The sequence below is a fragment of the Lygodium microphyllum genome, chromosome 12 (assembly GCF_053477565.2).
Source record: "Lygodium microphyllum isolate KBCC chromosome 12, Lygodium_microphyllum_v1.1.10, whole genome shotgun sequence".
NCBI lineage: Eukaryota > Viridiplantae > Streptophyta > Polypodiopsida > Schizaeales > Lygodiaceae > Lygodium > Lygodium microphyllum.
The window spans coordinates 49,965,478-49,993,259 of NC_141146.1; the positions used below are offsets into that span (position 1 = coordinate 49,965,478).

Consider the following 27,782-nt stretch of genomic DNA (forward strand, 5'->3'; position numbering starts at 1 on the left):
TTCTCTTGACAAAACATTTATCACTTCATTGTATGGTCTTATCACTATTTGAGGCTCTCTTCTCACATAATATCATGTCAAACTAATGGATATGTTATTATGTAAAAAATTTGAATCACCTGACAAGATACAATATATTCTACCCACTATTTGAACATCAATTAGTTCATCCATGTTGTTGGGCCTCAAACTTTGTGCATTTCTTTTACACATTCCATTAAAATTCTTCACTTTAGTATTTCACAATTTTTTGAGCAATTTTTATATTTAAAACTAAATGTTTTCAAACATTTGATAGCCGAAATTTACATAATTTACCATCTAATTTGTAAGGGTTGCTAGAAACAAAGTAGGTTCATATGATGAACAAGATCAATCAACCTTTTAATGGTTAGTTTTTCAAATGTAGACGTGTTACCCTACCATAGCTATAGAGGATTTGAACTCAAAGTATATTTACTGGATGATATTTTAAACAAGTTACAAATTCCACAAAACTCGCGAAGAGAGTAGTCGCATGTGTACTCTATCCATAGAAAAAATTTTGAGTGAATTCAAATATGGAAAGTGTGAGTTATGCCCTCATGAATGTGAATTTCCTCCCATGAGATTACTACACCCATCCAAATCCATGTTTAGGGTCAATCTTAGGCTTAAATGATGATGTGGCAAGTCATATCATCATCTCCCTATCTCTACTTTGGATACAGAGCGTAACATAATGAACATCTTGAAACTTATGAGTTCAACATGGAAAAAACTTTAATAGAGCTTGCACCTCACAAATTAAAACCCCATCTTCTTGGCCTAATGAAATAGAACATTACAAAAAACACATAGTGGCAATGTACTACAATACACTTATTTGTCCTAAAATAACACAAACGTAGTGCAAAAGCTTTGGGCCCTAAGAGCCCCTATATTAGGTGATTGGCAATGCCTCTTGTGTAAATAGCAAGATATGCCAATAAAGAGTAGGGCCCACCAAGGATCCCTTTTTAGCTATGCTTCTAAGGCTTACACCCTTCATATAGGAGTTCACATGATTGAAAACAAAAATATTCTCACACTCGATATAGGAGGTTATGGGATTGAAATAACAACAATTCTCATGTGGCTTAGTCTCCCAACATCCATGTTAAGGCCCCCACTTCCTAGCCCAAGTGCTAAAGTGCAACGTGCTAGTATGCGCCTCATTTTGGATAGTAGTGTTGTCCCCATAACTCACACTATTTTCAAACATTTATTCAAGTTCTATGGAAAGTCATCACAGTGAACAAAGTTATTCTCTTTCTTGCCATACAAGATCATCGATGGGGATTCAATCTAATGGTTGACAAGGAGTAGTAATGTTAGTCTTACCAATCAAAAGTGTGATTGACAGATACACTTTGACCAATACCCCTTTCAAATTTCACACTAGTGGTTCCCAAACAAGGTTGAGATCCATCATCACCAAGCATGAATTTTTCATACTCCACTTGGACACTTTTATAACAAAGTCCCCATGACATAGATATCTTTTTCATCAAGGGAGCTTCCACATTGACGCTTTTTTTCACAAGTAGCTCATTAAGTTTGGGCTCACAAACCATAAGCTTTGATTCTAGTTTCCAAGTAAATAAAGGGGCCCTTATGTCAAGCCCTTTCACTTCAACACCCACTTAAGGCTTGCTCCTTCTCCACTATTTGCTCTTTTTTTGCATGGAAACCCTTATCTTGCCCATATACAATCACTTATTGAGGACTCTACCCATTTTCTCCCAATGATAATTCAAATAAAGATCAAAAAGGTATCCTCTTAGAACCTTGTCTCAATGCCAACATGATTCATTAGCTTCTCTTTTGAAACCATGGTCCTTTATCAATGTTGCCTCATAAGCTTCTTGTCCTTTTGTATGTTCAAAAAATGAAGTTGTACCGCATCCAACATAGTGATGTCTTTAGGACAATATGAGATAAGATTTTAGGAGGTTTCTAATAAGACCACTAGATCTCCCCACACATTAAAGTTGTGGATCATATTGGGGTGTTTCTAGAACACTCCTATTATCCACTTGGCCACTCATGGAAGTGCTTTGCACAAAGGAATTAGGAGCTTTGGCAAAGTGTTGCATATTTAGATTTATCATTGATCCCATTAATTGGGATGAGTTGGACTCACATGCCTTTATTCAAGGGTTGCACAGAACCACTAAGAGTATACCATTCCTTTCAATCATAATGCATCTTGGACTTTGGAAGGAACTTGAGTTCTGATAACCTAACTTGGATCTAGGTGTCAATGTTTAGTACACTTACAAAGAGCTAACAAAGAGCATCAATGATTAAGTTAGTAACTCTCCTAGCCTAAAGCCCAAGGATATTAGAAAAAGATTTGGTGTACTTCATTGAGGCGAAACCCTCCCATTTGTTGGATAAGAGACTCCCAAGAACTTGAGTGATAAGAACCTTCTTCCCATACATGTCAATGAATAACTTAAATAACTCGTGATGCTAATGGTTGAGATGGTTGAAGACAGTGCACTCTTACCACCACATGGACTACTTATGTTTTAGTGATGGGCTGCCTACAATTCACATTATACAAAAGGCATATCAGCTTTAGGACCTAAAGTCACATCTTATTAGTAATTGCTTACAAATGGATGCTATGGTAATGCATAGGGGAATCTAGCATGTTCTTTTTTAGGGGAAATTTAGCCCTACTTTACTAACACTTTTTTTGTTTTTTGTTTTTTTTCCCTTTAAAAGGACTGACTTTTCCATTATATCAACCATCAAGATTAGCACAAGAAATAAAGACCTAGTACAAGGCAATGCTCTAGCACACAACGTGATCTCTTGGTATTATATACATATATGAATTAGTTTTCTTTCACATGGGAGGCAGCTCCTTCTGCACCTTCCCATCATCCCATCCACAAGACTCCACAACTTCCTCCATTGGATAAGGAACCCCCTAGGCTAAACACAACCAATCTCCTAACACCTAGCATCACCTTACCTTCCATTAGGACTATGGGAAGACAATCATGAAAAGGCTTGAGATGACTTCTCACGATTCAAATATCAATTAAATTGCCCCATTATGGGGGGGACCCTAAAGGTATTAGAGATTTATATCTGAACAACCAACCACAAGTAACATCTCTATTGACACTTTAGTTCTATCGATTGTACATTAGGCTTTACCTACACCTTAAGTGTGCAGTAGGTTCCAATGGCTCAAAATGACACATTGTTCTTGGTGGAGGGACCCTCACAAGGTCAAGCTTGTGTCTAAGTGCTAAGCATAGTGAGAAGACATTATTACTTGGAGACCTCCACACACTCTATGTATGCTTCTATCAAGGTGACTTTACTTCTTAAAACTCATCACAATTGGCACATTCACTAGATAGTTTGAAATGACACCCTCAAAAGTTAAGAGATCTATGTATAGAAAGTCAAGGGATCTCCAATTCCTAGTAATGATGAGAATTTGTATCACCACTAGAATGGGTTTTCCATTTCAAGTTGTGAGGAAAAAACTTATCCCTTGCAAAGGCCCTTACGTGAGTATAAGGAAGGCATGTTTGTACTAGTAGACTTGCTTCTTAAGGCCCCAAATCATTCCTTGGGTCACAAAAATCCATGTTATTGAGTTGCATAACTTGATGACCTTCCAAGGTATTTTTCATGATCCAAACTATCAAGCATGGTATCATAGAATTAGTTTCCAACTTTACACCAAACAAAGGAACAACCATTACCATTTTAATTTGATTTGCTTTCCACTTTCTTGCAAGAAGATTATTCAACATGAGCATTGCATATCCTTGCTACAATAGACATATTGATTGGAGCTATAATCTACATTTTGGCATGTGTTGTTTCAAGCTATTGATAACTTCCATAGACCCCAATAGTGCATTGAGTATTTATAATGGTTATGACTTGGTGAATGCTATCAAATATTGATAGTTACTTGACTCAATATTGATAGTTTCCTAGATCTTTAGTTAATTTGAACAAAACCGATTCTAATACTTGATTTTCATTCAATCCACCATGTTATATACCTCACAATTCATATTGGCAATCTAACATGTGAGTATTGATCCATTATTTGAGAGTTCTACTTTTGATTAGGCAAGCAAATTGGTGTTAGAGATCCCTTGGACAACTGTGTTTTTACTTTTTTTACTTTTGGATTATTGATCTCTTGTTCTAGCTAAAAGTAACCCGCAGCTTGCAAGGTGGTTTGATCAACTTCACAAGAACTCCGATCTACCATATTCAAAGGGGGGCTTGACTTTTACCATACAAAAGATGAAGCAAGGGAATGGAAAGAACACCTAGATACATTCAGGTAGTGAAAACAAACTCCCCTTTAGGATCAAAATTGGATTGGCAAAATGGTTCTAGCTAAAAGTAACCTGCAACTTGCAAGGTGGTTTGATCAACTTCACAAGAACTCCCATCTACCATATTCAAAGGGCGGGTTGACTTTGACCATACAAAAGAGGAAGCAAGGGGATGGAAAGAACCAAACCTAGATACATTCGATTAGTGGAAAACAAAGTAACTTCCCTTTAGGATCAAAATTGGATTAGGAAAATGTCCCCAAGAAAAATAAGTATTGTGAACATTGCCAAAAGTCTAGTCATTTTAGCAACAAGTGTCATTCAAAGGCCAAGAACAATCCACCCAAAAGTGGACTCTTTTCTGCATTCATAAGTTAATTGTAACTCAAAAAAATATCAAGCATTCTATGATACTATGTGAGGATTTTCTTATACAAACTAAATGTTTGGATGAATTGGGATACCCTTTGCTATATGCCACTATGATCTACACTGAAAATTAAAGTGTCATGGCATTGACACAAAAACCCTACCTTCAATTTGAAACACATCTATATCCACTATTGCCTTGTTTCAAAACAGTTGGATCCTCAAGCATGTTCCAACCTTGGACAATGCAATTGATATATGTCATTCATAATGCCTTGCCTCAAAAGAAGCCTTGATCAATTACTCTCTAATTTGGGACTAAATCCCCAGACTCCCATCACTTCAACATGTGGAATCGTGCTTCTTGCACAAATTGTTTTGAAATCTTTTCAACTTTTTTTTTTCATGTTTGTATCCTCATATCATTCCCAAATCTTGATAAGAGGAGTGTGAGATATTTTTTTAAATGTTATTTTGGTAATGCCCACTTCTTTTCATGGGCTCTCTAGCAAAATATTCATTCATTTGCTCAAATTCTCCCAAACATGCTCAAGCTTAACATGTCTCTCTTTATCCAACTAGCTATTAAGCCATCAAGGTGACAATGTAACTCTAAAGATGGGTGAATCTATGTATGCAATGATAATAGCAACTCTAAACATGGGGTATTCACCTATTTATGCAACCATCTAACACTACAATTTATCGTATTCAATGCAATTTATTGTCTCAAAGTTGCCAATTGAGCCTATATATATTTCTCTAACAATGCCAATACTTGCATGCACTTTATTGGGAGAATATTTTATCAGCTATAACTATAGAATTTTCACACAAGTAATCTAATAAAATTATTTGGACAAAAAGCTTCTTCCACCCAATGTGGAGACAACTTTGGGCTTATATGCAAGCCTTTAGGGCAATGGTTATCATGTATCATACCTTGCTTACCACAATCTGATCGAACACACACATGTACTGCAAGAAGTTGGGAAGAATATATGTTTAGTTTGGAATTATTAATAAAACCTTGTCACACTAGCATAGGTATAAAAGGGGTGAGACATGTAAATTTTCACGTCTTTTTGAACATTAATACATTTACTATCTCTTACCTCACCTTCTTGTTCATAGCTTCTATGGCTTCTCTCTCTTCTTTCCTAAGTTCTAGTCTTCCTCTCTCCCCATCACTCCTTTCTCTCTCCTCTCAACTCTCTCTTGACAAGTGGTATTAGAGCATAGACTTTTGATCCATTGGATTTTCTCATTTTAGACATATTTTTCTCTAATTTTTCACCATTAAATCTTGGACATCATGTATAGGAGCCATATGGCAGGTACTTGCAAGAGTTCTACTTGAAGTAGTGAGACTAATCTTAGAGCTCTAACAAAGATATTGGAGAGATTTGGCCAAACTGTGGTGGTGAAAATGGCAGGTCGTCGTGCATCCATTACAGGCTATTTTGAAGGTAACTTAGTCAAATAGGAGTTAGCTAGACTTAAGAGAGGAACAAACTATGGTTACTTTCCCAAGAGAGGGTTCTCTTTCCCCTTTCTTGAAGCTTCTGTATAGGTTTCATGGAGTTTGCAACCAAGAACTTCTTCTATCTCTCAAACCCTTGCTCTTCCTGACAAAGTAACACCAGAAAAAGCTTCCTTGCCTCAAAACTATATGCTGTGATTACCCATTAGCTCAACCAAGCTTTCTAATAGTGCACAAGATAGCCCTGAAAAATGCGGCACATTTTTTTGTTTCAACCTACTCCCTACTCTCCTTCCTCAACATTCAGGCCTTGGTGCTTCAGCTGGTCATTAGCAAGTGAAATCCCTTAGGAGTCGTCCAAAATTGGTACTCCATTCTTCATCTCCATACTCTATTAAAACCCTAACTATGCAGTCCATGGATAGCCATAAAAGCTTTAGCTCAAGCTTCAATTTCTCGAAGACTCTTCATCATTTTAGCCCCAGGATTCATTTCAATAAAGATTTTTTAAGAAATTTCAAGGATTGAGCGTGATTGATCAAAAATCAACCTCAATAGCTTCTACGGAATCAAGATTTGGGGGGAATGGGTTCAATGCTTCAATCTTAAGCTTCTAAAGTTACAAGATTGCTTCTAAGCATCAAATGAACAAGGATTGAAGGTTATTTCAACAACATTAAGTAACGGGATGCTTCATCAAGCATTTGGGGAATCATTCAAGCCTTATTTATCCAATTACTAAGCTTCATCCATTTGATTGAGAGATTAAAGAATTGAAAATTTTCCATCAAACTTTAACACATCATTGGTTAAATCAACCTATTCATGGAGTGCATTTCTTACTTGATTTAAATAGTGAATTAGAAGCTCTTGCTTGAGTTTTTAGAATTATATTCAATCACATTGGTTAAAGTCCAATTGATTGATTAGATTGCTTATTCTAATTCGTTAATTTGCTGATGATTGTTTGATTCATGGTAAAATATATCATAATCAATTATAAAGGGTAAGTCAACTGTGAGTCAGTGTGTGGTAAGACCCTCTCCCTATTTATTTTTCCAATTTCAATTTCATAGAATGAACTGAATCGAAATTTCAATAATGCATACCATGTTGATTTATTAGAATAGCACATCACTGCCATGTTGATATTCCCACATAGGAAAAAGGTGGATGTCATGGGAGATAGTGGGACAATAGAGAGATGACCCTCCCCTAAGGGAGTTGAAGATTGAAGTACTCTTAAAGACTCAAGTACCTTGAATATCAAAACAGGGTGAAACAAGGTTTTTAAAAGACATTGCAGGGTATATATAGGTCACTACATGTACCATTTTCATCATTCGAGTACATGTGCAAGTACTATAGGTTGCCCACAGATCCTATCCAACTTCTTATAGGGTTTTGAAGTCCTTAAATACAAGTTAAAACAGGGTGCAAGCTTGGACAAGGTACTTAACGAGTTAAAATTGGGTGCAAGCTTAAATAGTTTAACCTTAGAGATTGAGTTGCAGAATTTTTTGTTCTAAACCTGTTATGACATGCTATAGCTCATTCTAAAGAGGGCATCGTTAGCTTTGTTTTGAATCAAAATTTTGGAAATCGAAGTTATCTAGCTCAATTTATAGCCTGATAGGGGGTATTGCAGAGCTGCACTACTATGGCAGGTCATAAGGGAAAGAGTAAGATCCAAGATGAATATGCCTTGCAAATCAAAGATCAAAAAGTCGTAAATACACCTCAAGAGAGCCTTGAAGAGCCTCAAATGCAAGGAGACATTAGTGCACTTAATAGTACAATGTGTGAACATGAGAATATGCATGCTCAAAGGCATATGGAGCTATAATCTAGAGTTGAACAGATGGTATTGTCTAGTAATCAAACGAAGTTTTCTATTGAGAAGTTGGAGGGTTTCACTACCTAAATGAAGGCTTCAATTGATAAATTAGTAAAATTCAATGCCGAAATAATGGCTCAGTTCTCCCAATTGATGTAAATGCAAATGGGAACCAAGGATGCTAGGAAGAAAGCACAATCAAATAGTAATCCATTAGTCCCACTTCAACCACTTAATCAAAATGGACAAAGTCAAGGAATCATTGGATAAAGGGGCATTCCCAATAGTCAATATGAAGTAGAAGAAACTTCACAAAGGCATGATGACTATTTGGGTAATATGAATGGTGCTAATCCCCAAGCTTATGGCCTCAACTCTCTAGAGGTCCTTTACCATCAAAAAGATTCCATACTAATTCTCATCCACCTTTTGGAAGAGCACCATTTCATTTTGGAGATTGAATACCTACTAAACATGAGAAGTCTATTTTAGAATAGCAACATTTTCATGAACGGGGAGTTGAAAGACAAAATCATTTTGGCAAAGTAAAATGGATAGTCATCTTCACCATCTGATCTAGAGGAATGGATTTCAAAATTAGAATCCTATTTTAATATATTCCCTAGAACTGATGATATGAAAATCCATTTTGCATCATTACATTTGGAAGGGTTTGTGCATACTTGGTAGAGATATATCAAGAAAAAGAACATACTAATAGCGAGTTAAAATGCATTCATGACACTTATGGCTAACGTCTTTGTCTCTTCTCTTGAAAAAGAAAAATTACAAAGATGGTATGGATTAGAGCAAAGAGGCCTAAGTGTATGAGATTATACAAATCAATTTCTCAATCTTACCATGAATATAGAGAGTATAAGTAATGAAGCTAAAGTCTACAAGTATATGTATGGTTTAGAACCTTCTTTATTAATTGATATTATGGTGCAAAACTCCATCAATCTTTTCAAAGCTATTGAGCTTGCCAAAAGTTATAGAAGAAAGTAAAAAAGAGAGTCCAATCTCACTCCTAAGCAAAAGTGGGTAGCTACTCTATAAAATTATGATTTCAATATCACTCATACAAGAGGCAAATACAATGTAGTAGTTGATTCTATTTCCCAAATGTGGGTATATAAAGTTTCAGCTATGACTGAGCTACATAGAGACGGGATTAAAGAATTACAAGAAGTCTATCTTTTGGATGATGAGCTTAGCCATGTTTTTCAAAAATTACAGTTAGATCTCATGGAGAAAAACTCACATTATTAGCTGAAAATTTGTCTAATCTAGTTAAATGATAAAATTATTGCTCCCTCTACTTCTTCTTTTACATGGAAAATTATGGAGGAGATACATTCTTGGCCTTTAATTGGATATTTTAGAGTTTTTCAAACCTATGATAGGATTCGCAAAAGCTTTTATTAGAAAGGAATGTGAAAAGATGTTAATGATTTTGTTATGAAGTATATGCCTTATTAGCAAAATAAAGATAGCACCCATAAGCCAGGTGGTTTGTTAAAGCCACACTACATGTTACTGAGGACAAGTGGACACACATTACCATGGACTTCATTACTAGTTTACCTATTACCAAAAGGGGATAAAATAATATCTATGTGGTAGTGAATAGACTCACCAAGGTAGCCCATTTTATTCCTACCAAGATATAGCTCACAGCTTCACAGATAGCTAATCGGTTTATGGAGAATATCTTTAGATTACATGGATTAGCGTAAGTGATTATACACAGTATGGATTCAAACTTCATGAGTAACTTTTGGCAGGCCATATTTAGTTCTATGGATACTAAATTGGCTCCTTCTACAGCTTATTATCCACATAGTGATGGCTAAACAGAAAGAGTAAATAAGTGATTGGAGACTTACCTTCATCATTTTGATCATAATATGCAATATATGTGGGATTCTTGATTACATTTAACTGAGTTTATCTACAATAACTCCACTCATGCTAGTATTGGAGTTTCTTCCTTTGAGACTATATATGGTTATAAGGTATCCCTATCCTTGGTCATTTTCAATGAGAAAATCAATCATGGGGAATAAAAATTTGAAAGAATGCAAACCCTTCTTCAGCAGTGTAAGATGAATCTTAAGAAGGCCAAAGATCATAAGAAGATATGTGCAAATAATAAGATACGACCTTTAGAGTTTCAAGAAGAAAAATTAGTTTTGTTGAAAGTGCCTAAGTCTGGTTACTTTACCTTGAAGGATGGATCCAGTAACAAGCTTGCTCACAAGTTTTATGAATTCTACAAGATCCTAAAATGCATTGGAGACTTGGCATATAGATTGAAACTACCCTCTTCCACTAAGATTCATAATGTATTCCATGATAGTTAGCTGAAGAATTTCTATGGTGCTCCTATGGATACAATCAATGAGTTGCCGCCTATAGATGAAAGTCTTATTCATTAGATCCCCAAGGCTATCATAAATCAATGTGAAAAAAAGCTTTCCTCTCGTTCTATCATTGAATATTTAATTAGTTAGCAAGGCTTACCAACCTAAAGAAGCTTTTTAAAGAGTTGAATCTATATTATAGATGAGTTTTCTTCTTGAAGGCCCAAATCTATATTAGATGAGTTTCCTTATCTATTGAATGCATTAATGGCTAAAGCATAATTATAGTGGATTCAATTCTAATATAGATAAGATCCTAACAACAATCTGTTTTAGAACAATTTTTATTCTATCAAATTTTTAAAAAATAGCCACATACATAAAATCAAAGTACTCCTTAAAAGCTATGTTTGGACAATGACCACCTACATAAAATCAAAGTACTCTTCAATAGCTACATTTGAACAAGTGACACACCTCATTTCAAGAAGGAAAATTAGTTTTGTTAAAAGTGCCTAAGTCTTATTACTTTACCTTGAAGGATGGATCCAATAACAAGCTTGCTCACAAGTTTTATGAACCCAACAAAATCCTAAAACACATAAGAGACTTGACATATAGATTAAAACAACCCTCTTTCACTAAGATTTATAATGTATTCCATGTTAGTCAGCTCAAGCATTTCTATAGTACTCCAATGGATACAATTAATGAGTTGTCACCTATAGATGAAAATCTTATTCAATAAATCCCTAAGGCTATCATAGATCAACATGAGAAAAAACTTCCCTCTTATTTTATCATTGAATATTTGATTAGATTATAAGGCTTACCACCTGAAGAAGCTTTTTGAAGACTCGAATTTATATTATAGATGAGTTTTTTTCTGGGAGGCTTGAATCTATATTAGATGAGTTTTTTTATCTACCGAAGGCATTAATGACTAAAGCATGATTATACTGGAGCCAATTCTGATGCAAACAAGATCTTAATAACAATTTTTATTTTGTCATATTATATGTTTTAAAACAATTTTTATTATGTCAAATTTTTTAAAAATAACCACCTATATAAAATCAAAGTACTCTTCAAAAGCTACATTTAGACAAGTGATATACCTCATTTGGATACTTCTACCAAAAGTTATAATATATTTTGTTCAACAAGGTCTATTTTTTACAAGCACTAATCCTCTTAATTTCAAGTCTATTTCTTGAAGACTTAAAAGCTCCAAACTCTTTTGAAGATATTAAGATCATACATACAACTAAGGCTTATCTTCATGTTTTCATTTCAATCTACATATCTTCAATCTTTCATTCAATTTCACACTTCGTATAGCTCAAAACAAAGAAATACTCCATTTCATCCATCATTTTCAACTCTTATAAGTTTGTTTTTATGGGCAAAAATCTTTGAAACAAGGTGGATTGTAAAAAGCTGAAAAAATATATGTTTAGCTTGAAATTATTAATAATACATCGTCACACTAACATAGGTATAAAAGAGGGGAGACATGTAAATTTTCACATCTTTTTGAACATTAATACATTTACTATCTCTTACCTAACCTTCTTGTTCACAACTTCTATAGCTTCTCTTCTTTCCTTTCTAATCTCTCTCCTCACTCCTTTCTCTCTCATCTGCTCTTCTTTCTCTCTTCCCTAGTTCTTTCCTTGACATGCACACACAATATACTTATAAATGGTCATAAAAGCATTACCTTATTGTTGATAGCAAAGCTTATAGATAAGGTCCTATTTGTCCAAAACAAGAACAGATATTTGCACATTGATAGTACTAGATGCATTGTCGTGGGATATGCAACATCCATGCAAAAGTACATCAATTTGGATTGGAAACTTCACTTACAAATGCTTCAAGTTTAGGAAATCCTCGCCTTTCTCAATGTTTACAGTGAGGACAATGACACCGTTTTTTCAAAACTAGTGTAATGGTAAGTCAGCTCAATATACTCCACTTTACAAATCCCGCACAAAGGATGATAACAGATTCAGGCTGCTAATCAAGTTTGGAATTTATTGCAACTATGGCTCCAAGAATCTGCACTCACCCTACATTCATGCAAAGATAATCAATCTTCCAGCAAGATAAATCTGTTATGCATATAATGTTAGGCCACGAACTGCTTCCAGTGTGGGAACCTGCTTTTTAGAATGCACAAAGGTCATTACGCTAGATTCTGATATCAGCGTTCAGCAACTTTCCCAATTTTGGATGCCTAACCATACAAGGCCAGGAGTATAGTCAGTCACGCTTCATGGTTCTAAGACCCTTGATGCTAGAGTGCATATCCTAACCACATGGACTTCGAAACACATACTCTTGCCAATGGATCTGGGTTGTTAGCTGATTGACTGTTTAACATGATTCTATCAACTGCTCGTCCATCCACAGACATGTTCCTCTTTTGCTAGAAAATTTTGTACTGTTCCACCTATGGCTCTGAGACGTAATCATGCAATAGGATCTATGCAGGGGGATTTCAGGCTGAGCTGGATTGCACTGAAAGAATCTTTTTAAGCTTAGCAAGGTATCTGGTTCGGTTTGCAAAATTTCTCTCATTTTTGCTGGCAAACGTCCACATGTCACTTTCACACAAGATCCTTCCAGTTAAATTTGGATTCTGCAGTGTTTGAAAGGCTGTAACAATTCTTTTCAAGCAGAATTTTCTGCACAAAACATCAGCAGCTTTAAGAGGAGTGCAATTCCCATTCTGTATGTTATTTTCAAACGTATGCCTTCTGTATGTTACTTCCAAACGCATGCTGTGAGAAAAATATCAAGATGAACGACCAATTTGTTCCTTTTAAGAACGTGAAAGCCTCAGTCAAGTCGTGTATTTACCTTGACTAATGGAGATGCATATAAATGGGACTCATTCCCTTCTACTTAGCAGCCCAAGTGCCTAATCATGACACAGGTAGTGAAATATAGCAACAGTAACTAATTGCAAGGAATGAAGGAACAAGCTACAAGGATGATATAAAGGTTCTCAGGGTGGAAGAGAGTATGGAAATGGAGTGTAATTGGAGTCATCTTGGATCTTCTAGACCATAAGGATGAGTTTCTTAAAAATCCATGGTTGTCTGGTTTTCACTCTCAGACACACACACTCTTTGCTATTTCCTGATACTGTTTATTATAGCTTAACATCTTAAAAGACAGCTACAGTGTGCCTTTCATTACACTGCAGGAAATGTCTTGGAATCAACTCAGTATCACATCCAATACCACTTCCATAATTGACCAATTTACAAAGTAGGGCATGTGAATTCCAAACTTGCATCTCCATCTGTATGGCAGGCATGTGAATACTGTAGCCTGCAGAATCTGGACATAAAACGTTGACTTCCAAACACAATTCCTTTTTCAACTTCCAGAATCTCAAAACTGTCACCATACAATGGTGGCACTCATTGACCTATAAGCATTGTGTTAAGCAGTACTCCAGCCATTACTAGGACAGCAGAACCCTGCAAATATACGCGTCCTTCATCTCTTTCAACACGGAGTGCAATACTGCCACCACGTTCAGAAGCCTGCATAGAGCTCATTTACTTTAAACAAATGTTTGAAGAGAGTAAATGTGCAGATTTGGTGTATGTCCCTCCACATTAAACATGCAGGTAGTATGCAAAAGGCTTAATCACCATGCACTGGGCATGCATTAGATTGCGAGGAAAAATAGATCCATGAAAAACTTTGTTTTCCATAGTGAACAAAGACACACTGAAGCTTACTTGGAAGGCTTTCAGAGTTGTTTTTTGAAGCCTATCAGCCCAATAAGGAGCCAAAGTACAATGTGCACTTCCAGTAACCGGATCCTGATATACAGCCCAAAAGATTCTTTAAAGCATTTAACAGCCAAATAATATGAAGAATTTAGTCCTGGCATAACACAAAAATATTCTTACATACTATTTGTTCAGATTTGAACGAGATTTAAGTTTATAAGTGTATCTTAGTTGAGATATGTAAGAAAAAGCAGAAATGACCAACTAGTAATTTGAATTTTGGGTAAAGATAAGACTTATTAAATAATATCATTATTTGTATGATAGAGATAAGAATAAGGATAATTCTAACCAACAGATAATTTGGCTGAAATTCATAAATCATTATATATACTATGCATACATTTATGTGTATACATCTATGTATATATATGTGTGTGTATGCATATGTGTATACACACATACGTACACCAAGGATCATATTGGATGTCACGATAACATATATTTAAACACTTACTTTGGCAATAGTCAAATCTTGATTTTTGTTCCTATCACTAGATGACTGTATGGTGGGGGGATAGAACTGAAGACCTTTTGGCCACCATGCATCCAACCTATCAACTGAGCTACATGTGAAGAAATGCTCTACGCACAAATAACACAAAACCAATCCTATGACAAAGCACAAACTGATAGAACACAGTTAGGGTTAGGGTCACTCAAAGACTCACGCAAAGAATACCGAAGTGAATGTCTACTAAAAATGCAGTGCTCATGCAGCAAACACACTATGCAATGAATGAATACTAAAGCTCAAACTCCTATGTCTCAAGGACCAAGGCAGAGGTAATGAGCTAGAGAGAGTGTTGTGATCCGAACAAATCCCGAAACGCAGCAAGGCAGCCTCCGGGGGTCGAACACTAGCAAATGCAACTCTAGAAGCTCGGTTTGTTGCAGACTGGCAATGAGGAGAGAGAGACTAAAAACCCAGGTAGCGAGGAGAGAAAAATTGGGCAACAAAAGAATGCAAACGCAAGCAATATGATGACATGGCAGACTAAAGGTAGCAAAAAACGCAGGTATGATGATGTGGCAATCTGTACAACAACCACAGATCACAAATGCAACAGTTCAGCAATTCGCCAACTGTAAACGATGTGGCTGATTAGCAAGCGTAGTAAAAATCCATGTAGACTATGAGATGGAGGCTAGAAACATGCATAGATAGCAACGGGCAGCTTGAGCTAAGATGTCCTTCGTGAACAAGGTGTGGGCAGTGAAGCTAGAGAGCTTGAACAAGATTAGACTAAATGGAGGGCAGCACACCTATTTATAGAAAGTTTTGAAACCTTGTACCACACACCATTTAGAAACTGCCTCGAACCGCGCACCAATTTAGAGTTTTAATTAATTAAGCATTTTTGGGACTGTTTCAATGGCTAATTCAGCATGTAATGCTTATGTTAGCTCAACACCCCCTCTCAGGCCCAAAAACTGAGCTAGAAAGAAAGGCCAACCCAAATTTTTGAGTATTTGAGTTTGTATTGGTTTTTACCCCAAGGCGTCCCATCCCAAAGCAGCTAGGGCATTAGACAAAGGGTGCACCGTGATTGCCCAATGGCCTACCAAGACTACGAAGGCAATAGTTATCTTACCAAGGGAGTCCAGGTGGCTACCCCAAAGAGACCAGGGCATCAGAGAAAGGGTGCACGTCTGCTATCCATTGGCCTACCAAGTCCTACAAAGGCAGATGAAACCACAGTGAACCTTTTTTTTTGTCTAATACTAATTGTTTCAAAAAGGGAAGGTGGTGGTCAATTAGATAACAGATGGGAGACAAGTAGCCAAACCCAAAGGCTTTCACAAAATAAGCACGCTATCCCTACCACTACTGGATGTCAATGACGAAGAAATAGTGCAAAAGAAAGCAAAAACAACTACGTAAGATCATACGTGGGTGCGATGTACAAATGTAAGAAGACTCCCACTATGAAAAGGTAGACATACCAAGAATGTAAGAAAGTAAAAGGAGAAATGTGTAGCGGAAAAGAGTGATGGAGCTTGACGGATCTGGACTGAGTGAGCTAAGGGTGAGCGTGTCGGACATCACACAGAGAGTAGAGAGCAATAGAGAGGAGAGTGAGCACGACAAACTTGATGTTCAATACAAAGACGAGTGTACCACTTTTTAAGTTTTGATAATATATATAAAGTACAAGAGTGCAAGGATGCGTTCACACCCGAACACTGTAAAAGGCACAGTGAGCCTTTATTCCCAACAACCTCCCACCTAAAGGCAACGTGCCTGAAGGTAGAGGAAAGAATCAATGAAGATAGAGGAAAGAATCAACTAAGTCTATGTATGTACAAAGCTAAAAGACACATACTATCCAACCCCCATCATCTGGCAGCAATGAGTAAATCGCTCAGCTAGAAGACCCTTCGTGAGGTCTGCAAGGTTATCATTTGTATGTACATTGACAAGCTCAATGCGTTTGCTGTCAAATACATCCCTGATAAAGTGATACTTCACCTGTATGTGCTTTCTCTTTGCATGAAAGGCAACATTCTGTGCTAGCATGATAGCACTCTGACTGTCACAGTGGAGGATAGGAACCTCTATAATACCAAGTTCTCTCACCAAACGTGAAAGCCATAAAGCCTCTTCGCATGCCTCAGTGGCAACCACACATTCTGCCTCTGTAGTAGACAATGCAATACACTTTTGCAGCCTAGATATCCAAGAGACTGCTCCACCTGTGATTATAAACACATATCCTAAAGTAGACTTCCTGCAGTCAGGATGGCCAGCATAGTCTGCATCCATGAACCCAACAACAAATGACTTCTGCTTACCAAAGCAAATACACAAATCCTTTGTGCCCTTGAGGTATCTCATGATACCCTTCACTGCTTCCCAACGCTTTTGCCAAGATATGCAATGTTCCTACTAACCACTCCCACCGCAAATGCAATGTTAGGACGTGTAGCAACCATAGCATACATTAAGCTACCAACAGCTGAAGCATAGGATATCTTGGCCATTTCAGCCTTTCCATCATCTGATGTAGGGTTGTCATCTACACTAAGTTTCACACATGGAGGCAATGGTACACTAAGGGCTTTTCCCCCTCCATATTGAAACGCTGCAAAACTTTAGTAACATACTCCTCCTGTAACAAATAAAGAAGACCCTTCGATCTGTCTCTGAGTATATGCATGCCAAGAATGTGATTGGCCTCACCAAGATCCTTCATATCAAAGCTATTGTGTAAACTCTGCTTCAAGGAGTCCAAGGCATGAACATCCTTGCCAGCAATCAACATGTCATCCACATACAAAACCAAGAGAATAAGGCTACCATCTGCTACCGTCTTGGTGTATAAGCAATAATCAACTTGAGAACAATGAATGGATGTATCAAAATTGTGATACCATTCTCGTGGTGTCTGCTTCAGCCCATACAAACTCTTGCTGAGTTTATAGACCATGTGCTCTTTTCCCTGTACAGCAAAACCTTCAAGCTGCTGCATATAGATCTCATGCAAATCACCATGTAAGAATGCGGTTTTTACATCCATCTATATGAGTTCCATGTCTTCAGATGCAACCAAGCCCAAGATGGTTTGCAAATTAGTCATTTTGACTACAGGAGAAAAGATCTCATCAAAATCAATTCCATGTTCTTGCTTGTACCCTTTAGCAACCAAGCGTACTTGTACTTTGGCAAAGAACCAAAAGTGACTTTCATTTTGTAAACCCATTTGCAAGGTAGCACTTTTTGTCCTTTTGGCAAATGCACCAAATCCGAAGTGACATTCTTCATGAGAGATTCCATCTCTGATAGCATTGCTTTGTGCCATTTCTTACTATCCTGTCTGCCCATTGCTTCCTGAAAGCATGACAGTTCACCACAATCTGTTAACATAATATAATTAGCCACATAGTTTACACCAAAAATGAACCTATCTGGCTGTTTTTGCACTCTAGTCGACCAACGGACCCAATGGTCAAGATTTGTTGGTTGTTCAGCCTGCAAATCTGCATTAACAGCTTGATGTTCTGCAGGTTCAGCATGTTGTACAACTGGTTCAAGTTGTTCCAAAGGTACATGTTCTTGCTAAATTTGTGGGAAATCATAGGCAAGATCCTGTTGATCATTTTCAAGATCATTCACTCCATTTTCAAGGACATTTACAGCAGGTATGTGTTGCTATCTAACGAGCATTCTTTGCTGTCCTATTAATACATCCTCTTGGAATACAACCCTTCTGACCTCCTCTGTTCTTTCTGGCTGTTTGTGCATGCGATCTTCCCGGAAGATACATCATTGCTGTGTACTACTTTTCTTCTCTCGTGATCCCATAATCAATATGCCATCTCACCTTCATCACCATATCCTAGGAAAATACATTTACAGTACTTTGGCTCAATTTTGTTGCGTTCTTCCTTGCGAATGTGCACAAATGCCTCGCAACCAAACACTCTCAAGTGAGCATACGAAGGTGGCTTGTCCAACCACTCTTCTTGAGGGACTTTGCCCCCTCCAAAGACCTATTTGGTGATCGATTAATCAAGTGTACGGCTGCCATAACAACCTCTGTCCAAAATCCATGGGGTAAAGCAGCATGTGGCAGCATTGTATGGACCTTGTCTTGAATGGTCATGTTTATACGCTCTACAACACCAATTTGGGGTGGATTATGAGGGGCAATAAGCTCCCTTTTAATCCCTGTGCTGTCACAAAACTCCTGAAAGGCTTTGGACACATTTCCCACCATTGTCAAAGCGAAGGCATTTTAATGTCTTGTTGGTCTAATTTTCAACGAGTGCCATGAATTTTTTAAATTTATCCAAGGCCTCGTCTTTGCGACGGATTGGATAATCCCATACTTGTGCGGCATCATTAACAAAGGTAATGAAATACTTCTTCCCCCCTAAAGATAATCCTGGCATTTGACATACATCTAAATGTACCAACTCTAACGGTGAAGACTTTAGAGAAAGAAATTTTTTGTGTGACATTTGAGAATGTTTACCATATATAAAATGATCGCACTGTTCAAAATCAACTTACCTCAAAGACGGTAAATAACCCAAACGAGAGAGCACTTTCATTCTAGATTGACTCATGTGTCCCAACTGGCTATGCCACAAAGAAACACTTGGCTGCTCAGTTATAGCGACTACATGATCATGCACACTAGATACATGCAAAGGATACAAGGTATCACTTTTGGACCCCTTGGCAACAATGCAAGAGCTCTTACAGATTTTCCATTTGCTATCCCAAAGGTGGTGTGATAGCCTTCATCATCTAGTTGCCCTGTGCTTATCAAGCTCTTCTTAAGCTGAGGTACATGTCTCACATTATGCAAAACAAACACGGAGCCATGCTGAAATTCCGGTTTCACACTGCCAATGCCTGCAATTTTACATGCATAGTTATCCCCCAAGTGGACAATACCACGTACACCACCACTGTAGTCAGAGAACCACTCATGATGTGGTATGACGTGAAAGGACGCACCTAAATCAAGTATCCAAGTGTGCATATCATCCTCAAAATCTGCAATCAATGCATGTGCACTCAAAGAAGAAGCAAAAAGTACATCATCATCACTGTCAGTATCATGAGTGACTACATTAACCTCTTCTATTTTCACATTGCTCTTCTTTACAAGCTGGCTATTATTGTTTTCAGTCTTGTTGGCTTCAGTGTTTTTGTTTTTGCCCTTCTCTTTCTTCAATTGAAAAAAATCCCATTTGTAGTGCCCTTTTCTGCCACAATGATAGCACTCCACATTTTTTCCACAAGATTTGCTGCGTGCTCTATTTTCAGAACTACTCTTGTGCTGAAATCTGCCGCTAGTGTGTAATGCATTAGAAGACTTGTTTGTTGAGTTATTCTGCCTATTGAGTTCTTCCATCAGCAAAGAACTCTCCACATCAAAGTATAACAACTGAGCCTTCAAATTACTCAAAGCTATCCTGAAAGTATCCCAACTATCAAGCAAAGTACATAGCAAGAAAGTAGCCTTGAACTCTTTATCAATATGGAAATCCAAAACAATCAGCTAACTGAAAATTAAGTTAAACTCATTCAAATGTACAGACATGGCTGTACCTTCTTTCATGGGAAAGTCCATTAATTTTTTCAGCCAATAAACCTTGATGGCTGCACTTTTCTGAGCATACAATTCTTCAAGCCTTTTCCGCATTGCATATGCTGAATTCAGCTTCTCAATGTTAAAGAGCAAGTTGTTTGACACTGAGAGCTCAATGGTAGAGTGAGCAAGCTCGTCCAAGTCATCCCACTCGTCTTGTTCCATGTCTGTTGGTTTGATTCCCTTTGTTTTGATGGGCTTTACAGGTTTCTTCTACACCAAGACATTGTGGCATTGTTTTTGCCAAATTGCAAAATTATATGCACCCTCAAGCTTCTTAATGTGCAAAAGATTACTACTGTCACTGTTTCCAACCATAATTTGCAATCCCAAATTGACTAACCAGTCACCAAAGATAAGCCCAAATGTGACACAAGTAACCACCGTACATAAAAGTACCAACCAGCAGTGAGAAAATCTCGGGATTGCAGAAATTTTAGATCTACAAATAGATTTTCAAAGTTAAAAGGATGTCCTTTGCTGCACTCCTCAAGTAATTACTGACACATTTAGAGACCAAGCCACCAGTTACATGTGAAATCCCCAAAATTTCACTGCAATTTCTGCTCTTAAGGCATTCCCGAGCACAAATTTGACAATTTTGATCAAAAGCCCCAAATTTTTAGAGGGTAATCCATCCAGATTGCATCAATACATGTACCCAAGTACATGGATTCACAGTGCACACTTTTTAGTAAAATTGAAGAAATTCCACTAAAATGTGAGAATCCCCAAAATTTCTCGGACAGATGTGCACCAAATGTGCAATTTCTAAGTTAGATTGTCTTGTCCCGCACTAAGATCCCCAAATCGAAGAAAAGCCGCAATTTTCTTCAGTAAATTTCACTTTGTGCTTTTGCGTGTAAACGCTTGGTGGAGAAGGGAGAAAAAAAAACATACATTTTTTATTTTTAAAAAACGTTGACTACGTCCCGTCGTCGCCTAGCGCTGCGTGCCAGTCTCGTAGCGACTAGTCTTGGTCGCCGATCCCATCCGCTTGGTTGCGTGTTAGCTCCGTCCCGTCCGCCTAGATGCGCGTTAGCTGCCTCACCCCCCCCCCCCCTTCCCGGGTCCCTATCGCATGACTTGCGACCCTACAACTCCTCCTGATTGCCTACAACACTTGAAACTCCTACTCACCTGCAACTCCTCTTGTTCGCCTTTCCCGCCGCTCGTCACTAGCTCTAATACCAGTTTGATGAAGCCTGACAAATCAGGATTGAGTAAGCTAAGGGTGAGCACATCAGATATCACACAGAGAGTAGAGAGTAGTAGAGAGAAGAGTGAGAACGACACACTTGATGTTTGGTACAAAGACGAGTGTACCACCTTTTAGGTTTTGATAATGTATATAAAGTACAAGAGTGTAAGGGTACCTTCGCACCCGAACAGTGTAAAAGGCACACTGCGCCTTTATTCCCAACAAAGAGAAAACAAACTAGAGTGTGCCCTACAAGGATCAAGTGATGTGTAGGTCAGAAGAAGTGGTAAGGAATCATGGTCAGTATCACAGAGATCTAAACGGGAGAAAGGCTCCACAATCTACTGAGTCAAATGGCCTCTGGAGAAAGTGGGCTCAAGTGCTTCTAGATGCATACTCGAAGAAGAGGGCAAATCTGAGCAAGAAGGGGATTCATCAAGTCTATCCTCAAGATAGACAACACGTACCGAAGGATAACTAAAGGCCACAATAATAGGATAGGCTGATATTTTTGACAACTCCCCAAGTGAAGAGGGAGCAGAAAAACCAACTACCATGTGAGCAATGGATCTACCCTGTTGTCTCGGCTGTGGACGGTGGGGGGCAAGAGTGCCCTCATTAGATGTGCTCGAGACACGAGTCTTGGTCAGTGGATTGCCCTTAGCCTTTAAACGACACTCCTCATCAAAGTGACCAGCCTTTTGATAATGTTGACAATACCGATTTTTGTTTAGTACATTCTGCCACCCAGGTTTGAGTTTTGACTAGGAAGTGCCTTGTGACTCACTAGCTTGAATTTGATTTGGATTTTGATTGGAAGTTTCAGTTTGCTTGCCCTTCCCTTGCTGCCCTTTCTGAGAAGATGCAACAAAGGCCCCCTCTGTGGAGCATATCCCATGAAACTAATCGAACAGACGAGCGTAACGCAGCAGTTGACACTCACTCAAATTCATAGAACGTGGATATCTAAGACTGTGAGATCACCTGCTGTACAAAATGGAAATATTTCCTCGATAGCTTATTAAAAAACAATGTAATCTAATCATCAAGGGATTTAGAGGCCCCAATGGTTGAGAACTAAGCGAGAAGACGTTGATACTCAACCAACTTAACTTTCAAGTCATCCTTATCAATGATTGTGAAGTTTTGCAACTCATGGTCTAAGCTGATGCAACAAGTGCAATCCCACACCAAATAGTGGTCACTGAGATGGGCCCAACGCTCAGAGGCAAGGTCAAAGTACTAGAGCTGAGAATGCAATTCAACAAGGAGACCTTGAATTAACTCAACTACGGCTGTGGCATTTCGGCTTTTTCAAGAGCAACAAACCTCTTATGGAAATCAACGCGGATCAAGTTGGGGTTCTTGTTCAAGAACAAGTTCCCACAAACCTTGGGAATCCAAAACATGCCTTGTCAAATTGGACCAAGTGATAAAATTTGACTCATTAAAACGCGTCTTGTCGGAAAATGCACGCTTGGCTGATGAGGATGAACAAGATGCAAGGGGAGAAGAGGGGGGGATAGGTAGGTGGTGTAGGATATGGAGGTGGATAAGGGGAATTTGGTGGTGGTGAATAAAAGAGTGATGGATTAGGTAGATAGGTAGAGATAGGCTGGGAGCGCCCAAGAAGTGCGAATTGATGCAAAGGCATTGGAACATGAATGTTTCCATAAGGTGCCGATGGTGGAGGTGGAGGCTCTGGGACACATGAGCATTGTCCCAATGTTGGTTGGGAAATAGAAGAATGACCAGTCGGTCTACTAGGTGATGCCATGGAGACAAACTACGAAACCAACTGGAGTACCCTCGCGTATGTTTGGGATGCACTCCCAAAGGGATAGCCCGAAAGTGTATGTGGGAGAGGCCAAGCCTCTATCATGGATACACTACCTAGATAGGTGGAAGGAGGTGTCTTAAAGGCTGTGCCTAGTGTGCAGAACCCCCCAAGGTAGTGTGTGGTGGAACGTCTAGTGCACTTAATGGAGGCTAAAAGGAAGGTGTAGCAGAATATAAGGGTGGGATGGATGCGAGTCCAAAAGGATTTCTAATTGGTGTGGAAGCAGAAAATGATGTGATTTCCTTGTGAAAATTGAGACCAAATGGATTTATGATAGGTGTAATAGTGGGAAATGAAGGAGGTTCCTTTTGTCCATTCAATGCAAGAAATTGAAAAGATGATTGTGAGGTGGATGTGGATGCATCTACTCTAGTTTAGCCATGCAAAACAAAATCATTTGAAGGAAGAGGAAATGAAGGGATATTACAACTTCTTGCTTCAATTTCTTATCTTCTTTTGAGTTTAGAAAGAAAAATGTGTCCATTGCTCATAAACCAAAAATCATTACGGATAACCCCTTCATCAAGGGGATCTCCCAACCCTTGAGAGAAAGAGGAATCAGCTTGAATATAATCAAAAACATGTGTTTATACCTGACACTAGAGTACAGATGAATGATGGAAGTAGTGCATAGTCCATGCCAGTTTTCACTTTTGCAGATGGCCAGTCCATGGTGGAGATTCCATCTTTCTTGCATGGTCATTAATTCTATGCATCGAATCTCGAGGAGAAAACTCAATCTACTACTAAGCCCTATACGTAAGGATGAGATCGTACTCTGCAGCTGAAATCTCATATGGACAATGGACTCCATGGTAGTCTGAAGTCTCTCCAGTCATGCCAAATCTATCAACGGCAAGCTAGGAGGCCCACTCTTGATTGATTCTAGACATGTCTAGCTACGGAGATTGAAGAGGTGTGAAAGTGTTTGAAGTCATCGACGCTTCTGTTGTTCCTGCTTCTATGGATGAGCTTTCTGATCAAAGTCCTAGGTATCTCAAAGAAAACTTGACTTTGAAACCATGTGAAAAAATGCTCTAAGCACAGAAAACACAGAGTCAATTGTACGACAATGCACAAACTAATAGAACACAATTAGGATCAGGATAACTCAAAGACGATGAACAAAAAGAATATTGAAGTGAAAGATCACTACAAGTACAGTGCTCATGCAGCAAATAGACTATGCAGTGAATGAATACTAAACCTTGGACTCTTGTGTCTCAAGGACCAAGGCATAGGTAATGAGCTAGACAGTGTATCGTACTCTGAACGGATCCCATAATGTAGCAAGGCAACCTCTGAGGGTCAAACACCAGCACACCCAGCTCTAGAAGCTGGATCTGATACCAACAAGCAGTGAGGAGAGAGAGATACTAAAAACCCAAGTATCTGAGGAGAGAAAAACTAGGCAATAGAAGAGTGCAAACGCAAGTAGCATGATGACATGGTAGGCTGATAATAGCAGAAACGCAAATATGATGACGTGGTATGCTGATGACAACAAAAACATAGGTATGATGATGTGGCAGTCCATACAATAGCCACGGATCACAAATGCAGCAGTTCAACAATTCACCAGTTGTAGATGATGTGGCTGATCAACAAACACAACAAAAATCCATGTAGACTGCGCGATGGCAGCTGGAAACAAGCGTTTGATGGATGTAGACAACAACAAACAGCTTTGACTGAGATGTCCTCCATAAATGAGGTGTGGGCAGCGAAGCTAGAGGACTTGAAACCTGGAAAAACGAGATTAGACTGAATGGAGGGCAGCATGCCTATTCATATAAATTTTTGGGACCTCGTACCGCACACCATTTAAAAACTCTCTCAAACCGTGCACCAATTTAGAGGTTTGATTGCTTAAGTATTTTTGGGGTTGTTTACATGGCCAATTCAGCATGCAATGCTTATGTTAGCTCAACACTACATCCATTCTCTCTCTCTCTCTCTCTCTCTCTCTCTCTCTCTCTCTCTCTCTCTCAGATAATTGAATTAAGTGGCAATATTTACATCAAACCATCAGGTCGGCTAAGAAAAACAAAACAAATATAAATCAAGCCGAAAGGCCTCTAAGACCATAACACATAAATATCATACAGAAAGGACAGCCGAAGTGGAGCGAACAATATCTAGCCAAGAAGCAACAATGTCAAGAAGAACCAGGTCAGCTGAAACCATAAAGGAGATCTACCATAACAAGAAACCACGAACACGGGCTACATGACCATGGATACCCAATGCAGAATCAAAAATGAAGGCATTCGGAGTACGCCAAATATGCATCTCAGAGTGATCTCACAGCAATAGGAGTAGGAAACCAAGGGGGCTCACCTGCCATCCTGCTCAGTGAATGACAATAATAGCCACTCCATTAAAGACAAACTGGAACCTTGCAAATATGCCAGGCTCTAAGATTGGCCAATGATCCAATACCTTGTCATTGAGGGTGGTGGTTGTGCCATTAATCATCCCACCTCCACAGATTGCTAATACTTCAGATTCAGTTCAGAGTATGCATAGAACAGAAAATTGATGGAAACAAGATTTCCCAATATGTTTGGAAGAATATGCTTTCATTAAAACAATAAGTTTGCTCTTGGTGTTGTCTTGTCAGAACACTGCCAAAAGTTGTGATAACTCTAGACATGGTTTCACACAAGAATGTGCCTCCCTATTTTTGGATCTAGTCACAGTCTAGCTGTTCAAACTATTTCATTTCTGGTCAAGTCTCCACAAAATAAAGATGTTGGACTTTTGGGGCAACACCATTGAAGATTGGACAATCATGCCCAGTTTCAATCCTGGAAACACTATTGAGCAAAAATTACTAGGACAGATGCGACCATGTGATCATCCATTGCATACAGGATTGACAAGTGTCCTTACTTTCATCAACCACTTTGAAAATTCCTCTATGATTGTCAGAGTGAAACCTACAACAAATCTTTCCATTGTTTTCCTTTGTTTGGGTAAACAAAGACCCCTTACATGGAAGAATCAATGCTAAAATTGACTTTTTTTTGTGCTCGTTTGCAACGTGCTTGCAACAAAACTTTTTCTGAATGTTCAATACAGTAAACTTGTACCGCTACAAGATTGACAGTGGGATTTTTATTCCATAACAAAAGGATTGATAAATAAGCTTGAAAGTGCAGAACAACTTGAATCAAAGTGAGATGATACATAGTACACAAACATTGACAAAAGCCTTCATGCTTGACCCTTGTCCACATGTAGCATCCATACCATAGTTTCTCAAATATTTACGCACCTCAAAAATGCCAGCCTTGGGGCAAAAAAATCTGGAAATGAAATCAAAACCAGTATCTTTTCCAGCACAAGATGTGACTATAACACCACCTCTTCCACTGAAGTTCAGCATCTTTGGGAATTGAGGTTGAAGGTCCTCAATCTCCTTACAACTTGCAACCTCAACCTAAAGAAAGTTGTAAGTGACATGCTTGATCTATGAGCCGAGAAAAGAAAAATGCAGGACTTGCCATGGTTAAAAGTTTGAGAGTCCTACCAGATAGTCACCTAAAGTAGTATTTCCAGCCCACAGTATCTGGACTCCTCCCAATGCTTCTCTAAGAACGTCTACCTCAGCATCACTGCATTTAGAAACTAAAACAATTGGAAAATCTAGCTCCACCACACCAACCCCTGTGGGGTGCTTTTTTCTCCTGTCAAAATCATCTGATCCAGTTTTGGTCAAGCCACCAATGTCATCCTCATAGCCTGACACTTTTCTGGCTTTCAGTAATCCTGATCTTGTATGGAACAAAATTGTGTCACTGTTTGCAACCCCAGAACAGAACAGGAGGTGTGCTGAAGCAAGAGTTGCATGCCCACAAAGATCTACCTGAAAAGTCATTTCAGTTTACATGTCCCCCTCACACAAACCCTACAGAAGCCAAGTAATAAAGGGTCTAGTTTAGGTAGCATACACAGACCTCAACTTTAGGTGTAAACCAACGCAGGTCAAATTCATCCGCAATGGGATCTTTCGCATCTTTTTTCTGAACAGAGGGTTTATTCTTGCTTGAGCTTCTTTTCATAAGGAAAGCAGTTTCTGACAGATTGAACTCCCTTGCTACAAGTTGCATCCACCTATCATGCCTCTTTAAGGGTAGGTAGCAAACCGCTGCGGGGTTACCACCAAAAGGACGATCAGTGAAGGCATTTATCTGCATTACACAATCTGATCAATGATATAAGAGGTTTTGTAAAGCACAAGCACAATAAAGTAGAGCATACAAAGTTTGGTAAAGAATGAGCATCATAAAGTCAAGTTGAACAAAATCTCTATTCAGTTTTCATTAACTATCCAGTCAAGATCAATTCTCACACAGAGTGTGATACAAACTCCACAGTCATAAATAAGATCGATCTGTCCGGACCAA

The 27,782-nt window shown here is 38.4% G+C and overlaps 1 protein-coding gene across 1 annotated transcript in view; it reads right to left on the reverse strand.

The window, feature by feature from the left end:
* Window positions 1-13,290: 13,290 nt before the first annotated feature.
* The window catches only part of LOC148027751 (uncharacterized), a 54,118-nt gene continuing 39,626 nt past the window's right edge, over window positions 13,291-27,782 (reverse strand). The window contains exons 2-6 of the mRNA XM_087689452.1: window positions 27,333-27,566; window positions 26,906-27,241; window positions 26,651-26,815; window positions 14,169-14,252; window positions 13,291-13,967 (exon numbers count right to left, since the gene is read on the reverse strand). Of these exons, the coding sequence (XP_087545578.1) occupies window positions 13,842-13,967; window positions 14,169-14,252; window positions 26,651-26,815; window positions 26,906-27,241; window positions 27,333-27,566 (945 nt within the window). The 3' untranslated portion in view covers window positions 13,291-13,841. The remainder of the gene's footprint in view (window positions 13,968-14,168; window positions 14,253-26,650; window positions 26,816-26,905; window positions 27,242-27,332; window positions 27,567-27,782) is intronic.